The following is a 6,173-nucleotide window of genomic DNA, read 5'->3' on the forward strand; positions in this document are numbered from 1 at the left end:
TAACTAATAATACTTTTAAAAAATTATAAAACAATATATATTTAAAAAATTATTAAATTTTAAGAATAATAATATTTTATTTTTTTAATTATATTTGTAAAATATTATATCAAAATTTAATTTCTAAAATATTTTTTAAAAATATATATTTATTATTAGATATTTTTATTATATTTTTAATTATTTAAAAATATTTTTATCGATAATAAAATTCAAATATATTTTTATCACTATTTAAATAATTGGGAGACGTTTTTTATAATTAACCTTCTTTCTAAATATGAATATTGTCATGTGGGAAGTTATGATAGTGGACACCCCTTAATCTCACTCATCGGCTTCCAACACTATTGATTTAACAGTTTACTCAGACCTCCATCAGTTGAAAATGAACATCCACTAAAACGACTTTTAAAAAAAGAGTTGAAAAATTTGCTGAATTTTTTTAATAAAATCAAAATTAAAAAAATTATTAATTTTGATAAAAACATACGTATATGCATATAAATAAAATTGTTCAAATAATTCAACATATAAATATTCATATTTATATAAAATTATTTTTTATATAGCCATCAGTTGTTAGATTATACACATTGTTCAATCACGTAAAGAGTCAAAAGAAACAATAACTCTCCAGAACCTTGAAAATCCAACCTTACCACATCATAGGTCACATCTATCTAGGGATGTCAATGGGGCAGGGCGAGGGCGGGGGATGCCTCCCTGCTCCCCATCCCCGCCCTCAGATTTATTCCCCATCCCCGCCCCATTTCCCGCCGTGGAGGAAAATTGCTCCCCATTCCCATTCCCCACGGAGCCCTATTCCCCGCGGGGACCCCATTCCCCATCTACATAATAGTTCTAACTAATTATTAATTTCCATATGAATAGAGTTACAAGTATCTATCTTATATAAAAACTGCAAGATTTTATACAAAATGTCTAAATAACACGATAGTGACTTCTTTCGAAATAATGCAAAGGGGAGACGCAACGACGAGCCAAAGAAAAAAAAAAGCAGTGGATGAGGTGGGAGATGCGACAACAGAGAGGAGAATGAACACGACGAGTTACGAAAAGGAACGCCGCAAATAGAAATTACGACGCGGTAAGGGTGATGGCACAGTGAGGTGTGACGATGCGGTGAGAAGGGTGACGAGGGGGTGGCTGCAGAGAGGTTGGATGGAGTATGGACAGCCTTAGGGATCTCTGAATTGAAGAGAGGTTATGCAAATAAAGATTATGAGTTTTGGGTTTCTATATATATGTGTGTGTGAGAAATGACTAAAAAACATATATGAGAAATAAACTATTAAGGATAATTCAAGGAATTCATAAATTTCGGGGAATAGCGGGGACGGGGCAGGGATCCCCGCTCGAGTCCCCACGCCTGCTTCGGGGGAATTTTGTCCCCCATCCCCATCCCCGCGGGAAAAATTCCCCAGAATCGGATCCCCATTCGAGGCAGTCCCCGCAGAGATCCCCGCGTCTCGGGGAATTTTGCCATCCCTACATCTATCAGTGGGGAATAGAAAATACAGGACAGGGAACAAGGAGAAAAGCTCTTCCATGGAAGGATTTTTTTGGTCATATTTTCTCACTTTACCCTATCTCAAACGTGGCTCATTTCTTTCCATATGAAAAAAATAAGGTGTAACACCATAAAATAGATATGTGATAATTTACTGTTATGGTGTCAGAAATTAATTTATGAAAAAATAACAAATTAGTCCCTGACCTTTTAAATTGTGGACACATTCGTTCTTCACGATCTAAAAATATAAAAATGTCCTTTACTATTCAAAATGTGTGACGGATCGATCCTTCCATACAAAATGCTCACCCAAATGTAACGGAGAGGGGTGATGTGTCGCTGAGTTGGCGTGTGTTGGGCCTATGTGTCAACACGGTACCGTTGAGAAAGTTTGGTGTGGCCATTATGGAAAAAGGCTTGGACAAATAGGTCCTTATGAGGTTAAACGGCAACGTTTTGAGAACATTGAGTTTCAACACAATTTCAAAGAAGCCCTAGCGCACATATGTATGATCTTTTCCCTCCAAAAAATACGATTGATCTTCTTTTCTTCGTCGTTTTCGTCTAACGTTGCACCGGTGAAGCTTCGTTGGTGGAGTTTTGGTTGTCATCTGTACCGATAAGTACCCTTATTATGACACTGAATGGGATTGTTACTTTCGAACATTATCTGCTATGCATGTCGTGGGTTGGGGTTTAGGTGTAATGTAGTGTTGGGAGGGACATGAGTTGTGTGGGATTTAGGTGAAAGGTAGTTGTGTATTTGCTGATGCTTAGTGCTAATCGTTGAGTCAAACAATGCTGCAGATGGTAGATATATTCGTGGATCCTGTTTTTCATCACGGGGGCTACTTTCAAAGGGCCCCGACTGGTGAATTAGTTTACCTGGATGGTAAGGTTGAGAGGTTCCCACCAATGGACCTGGATTTTGTAAATTTTGGTGACTTGATAACACTGTTCAAAGGATTGGGATATCAATCATACAAGGAGGCGTACTGGTATGATCCAAAGAGTAAGGATATAGAGTCAGGGCTGCATGTTTTGAAGGGAGATGCAGGCATCAGCCAGATGCGCCAGGCAAAGATGAAAAACAAAGATACTGATGAGTTCTACATATTTTTTGATCATCCTATTGATGACCCAGAGCCTGTAGATTGTGCTGGTAAGAAAAACGATGAGCTAGAGGAAGATGGTGTTCGTGTCGAGGTGGATGAATTAGATCAGTCGTCGACGGAGCACGATAGTTACGAGAGCGCAGAGGATGAGGCGTATGCACCTCCACCTCTTGATAACGAAAGTAACAGTGAGAGTGGAGAAGATGTTGTCAATGGGTCTGTGTCTGGAAGAGGGAAAAGGAAACAAGTGCCTCATTCCTCTAAGAGAACCCCTCAGCCAAGTAAGCAACCCAAGAAGCAAGCTCAACGCGTGTCTCAGAGAACAAGGTCTACTGCAAGAAAGAAAGGGCCTGCCCATGATCCCGAGGCAGGTGGGCCTGGTGGATAGCCCAGTGGATCTAGGCCTGCAGGGGAGCCCAATAGATCTAGGCTTGCAGGGGAGCCTAATAGATCCAGGCCTGCAAAGGAGCCCAATAGGGCCAGAGGACCAAGGCCAGCACTGGTAGACTACATGAGTGATATAGACACAGATGGTGATGATATTATATGGGAGTATGAATCTGAGGAGCTGCATACACCCGTTTCTTCTGAGGATGAGGGAAACAAACATCAGTGGCCTGAGTTTAATGACCAATATAGTTTCGGAGAGGGAATATTTGAGCTTGGAACAAGGTTTGCAACAATTGAGAGGTTCAAAGAGGTTGTAAAGGATACCTTCATTGCTGAAGGTCGGGAATTGGTTTGGATCAAGAATGATAGGGAAAGAGTTAGGGTTGGGTGCAAGGACAAAGAGTGTGGTTGGATTGCCCACTTGTCATACAACCGGCAATTACAATGCTTCCAAGTCAAGACTTATAGAAACGAGCACACTTATGCAAGGGACCTTGAAAGCAACGCCACTGATCAACACTGGATCAGTAAAAAGGTGGAAAAGAGGATGGCAACGCACCCGCATATGACAACTCATGAAGCTATTGATTTTCTAAGAGAGGACTTTGACCTTACTGCACACCCAAAGATGGTGTATAGAGCTGTGAAGGAGGCAAGGGAGAGGATGATGGGTAACGAAAGGGAACAGTACGGAAAATTGAGGGATTACTTATTAGAGATACATAGAAGTAACCCTGGGTCTTCTGCATTGCTAGACCTGATTCCTCAGCCTTAAGCACCCCCTATGTTTGACAAGTTGTATGTTTATTTTGAGGCCTGTAAGCGGGGATTCAAGAGTGTCCGCAGACCATTGATCCACCTAGATGGAGCATTTCTTAAAACATACCATGGGGGACAACTACTTTCTGCTATTGCACAGGATGCTAACAACCAGTTCTACGTGGTTGCATACGCAGTTGCAAGATCCGAAAACAAAGAATCGTGGAAGTGGTTCCTAACATTATTACAGGAGGATATTGGTGATGTTGGCAACCACGGTTGGAATTTTATGTCAGATCAACAGAAGGTTAGTTTCCTTTTTGTCATTCCTGGTTTATTGTCTGAGTCATTTACTGGATTATATATTTTTGTAAACATGGCTTGATGCCTTCATTGTTGTTAGGGACTACTACCTGCACTGAAAGAGGTAATGCCTAGTGCACATGTCAGAAACTGTGTGATGCATATATGGAAGAATTTCATAAACCGATTCAAGGATCTGTACATAAGAGAAATAGTGTGGGACTGTGCAAGATGCACCACCATCTCTGAATTCAAGACAACCATGGAGAGACTGAAAGAAGTGAACAAGGATGCTTGGGCCTACCTTATGAAATTTGATCCTGCTACTTGGGTTAGAGCATACTTTTGCCATGGTCCCAAGGTCGACAACCTAATAAACAACATGTGCGAGTCATTTAATGCAAAGGTGGTTAAGTACAGATGCAAGCCCATACTCACAATGTGCGAGGAATTACGGTGCTATATGATGCGGCGAATGGTTCAACACAAGAAACTTCTGGGGACTCATGAAGGGAAACTGGCGCCAGTGCAAGAGAAAAGGCTACAGAGGCTTATCAAACCAAGCAACAAATGGACAGCGGAGTGGATTGGTGATAACGAGCGCAAACGGTTTGAAGTCACTTACAAGGGATCCAAAGTTGATGTGGATCTGATCAAACACAGCTGCTCGTGTAACAAATGGCAACTCACTGGTCAGTCAGGTTCATGAATTTCATTTTTAACATGCTGTGCATTTTCTTAGTTTAAGCATGCTGTGAATCATAGTTGCTGTGAATTTCAATTTTAATCATAGCTGATGTTAACCATTCTGTGAGATTAACCATGCTGTAAATTTCTATTATAATCTTTATGTGAATTTTTTGAGATTAACCATGCTGTCAATTTGGACATACTTGGTGTGAATCTGAGATATATGCCGTGAATTTGCTGATATTAACCATGACGTGAATTTCGAGATATTAGCCATGCTGTGAATTTCTATTAATTTTTGATATTTTAATCATGTTTATGCCATTCTGTTATTGTGAAACTGCTGTCCTGCCGTGAAGGGATGCTGTGCATTCATGCTATAGCAGCAATAAAAAAATGGCATGATAATCCCGATGAAGGTAAAAATAGTGATATACAGTATTATTAGTGTATGGCGTGTAATCTATAAATATGAATCTGTCATACTCAATAACTTGAAAAACGTAAGTTACGTTCTTTGTGAGACAGAAAAAACAAAAACTGCAGCAGCGGCAAAACGCAGCTTGTGTTTGTCAAGAGAGCCATACAGTGCACGAAACGTGTCCCTCCTTTGTGTGTATTTGGTATAATCTCCCACATCTTTCATAGTTTCAACCTCACTTAACCCGATTTTTTTTACACAAGTACTGTAAAAAAAATTCATAACTATAACATATACGGAGGTTTTTTCACTAAAATAAAATAAAAAAATTATTAATTTTCCAAAATCGTTTCCAGAGTACATAAGAATACACAAGAGTACACAGACAATAAGCATGACTTCTTTAATATCGTCGGCACCAATGACAACCATTATCATCGTCTTAAAAAATACACAAACACTCTCTTGATTAAAATATTTTTTCTCCTAAAAACGCAACCTGCATTTTAAGCTTTCTAAAAAAAGTTTCTGACACCTTAAAAATGCAACTTGCATTTTGCGTCCTTAAAAAAATCTAACATCCCAAAAAACGCAGGTTGCGTTTTGTTGTTAAAAAAAATAAAACGTGAAAAAATAAAACGGAGGTTGCGTTTTATTATTTTGATGGAAAAAAATAAAAAACGATTAAAAATGATAAAACATAGGTTACGATTTATACTGACACCATAGCAGTAAGATTTTTGTCCATCCGTCCATTTCGTGGCATTACACTATTATTGTTTCTATATAGAAAAAATGAGCCTTATGGTGTTATATACAAAACGTTACATACGTTGAGTTTTTAATATCAAGCTGCATTTTGAGTTTTTCAATTTTTTTTAACTTTTGTGTTGGTCAAACGCAGGTTGCGTTTTTGGAGCGACAAAATTCAAATTTTTTTGGAAGTCCACAAACGTAG

General features: G+C 38.9%; 2 protein-coding genes across 2 annotated transcripts; both read left to right on the forward strand.

Annotated features, from left to right (window-relative positions):
• Positions 1-3,163: 3,163 nt before the first annotated feature.
• Positions 3,164-3,817, forward strand: LOC148566065 (uncharacterized). Its single transcript, XM_088487359.1, has one exon. The coding sequence runs from the start codon at positions 3,164-3,166 to the stop codon at positions 3,815-3,817; it is 654 nt and encodes a 217-aa protein (XP_088343485.1).
• Positions 3,818-3,826: 9 nt separating this feature from the next.
• LOC107641174 (uncharacterized) lies at positions 3,827-6,173 on the forward strand. The gene is made up of 5 exons (XM_016344680.1): positions 3,827-4,108; positions 4,205-4,796; positions 5,154-5,213; positions 5,323-5,417; positions 6,120-6,173. The coding sequence occupies exons 1-5, from the start codon at positions 3,827-3,829 to the stop codon at positions 6,171-6,173; spliced, it is 1,083 nt and encodes a 360-aa protein (XP_016200166.1).

Source organism: Arachis ipaensis, chromosome B5 (assembly GCF_059453495.1).
Source record: "Arachis ipaensis isolate K30076 ecotype BB chromosome B5, ASM5945349v1, whole genome shotgun sequence".
Classification (NCBI taxonomy): domain Eukaryota; kingdom Viridiplantae; phylum Streptophyta; class Magnoliopsida; order Fabales; family Fabaceae; genus Arachis; species Arachis ipaensis.

What these genes read in the sequence shown, in the direction of transcription:
- LOC107641174 (XM_016344680.1), top strand. Translation starts at nt 3,827, where the DNA reads ATGTTTGACAAGTTGTATGTTTATTTTGAGGCCTGTAAGCGGGGATTC. An exon ending in TTATGTCAGATCAACAGAAG is followed by an intron (nt 4,109 to 4,204) that starts GTTAGTTTCCTT and finishes CATTGTTGTTAG; the next exon opens with GGACTACTACCTGCACTGAA. An exon ending in TAACAAATGGCAACTCACTG is followed by an intron (nt 4,797 to 5,153) that starts GTCAGTCAGGTT and finishes CCTGCCGTGAAG; the next exon opens with GGATGCTGTGCATTCATGCT.
- LOC148566065 (XM_088487359.1), top strand. Translation starts at nt 3,164, where the DNA reads ATGAGTGATATAGACACAGATGGTGATGATATTATATGGGAGTATGAA.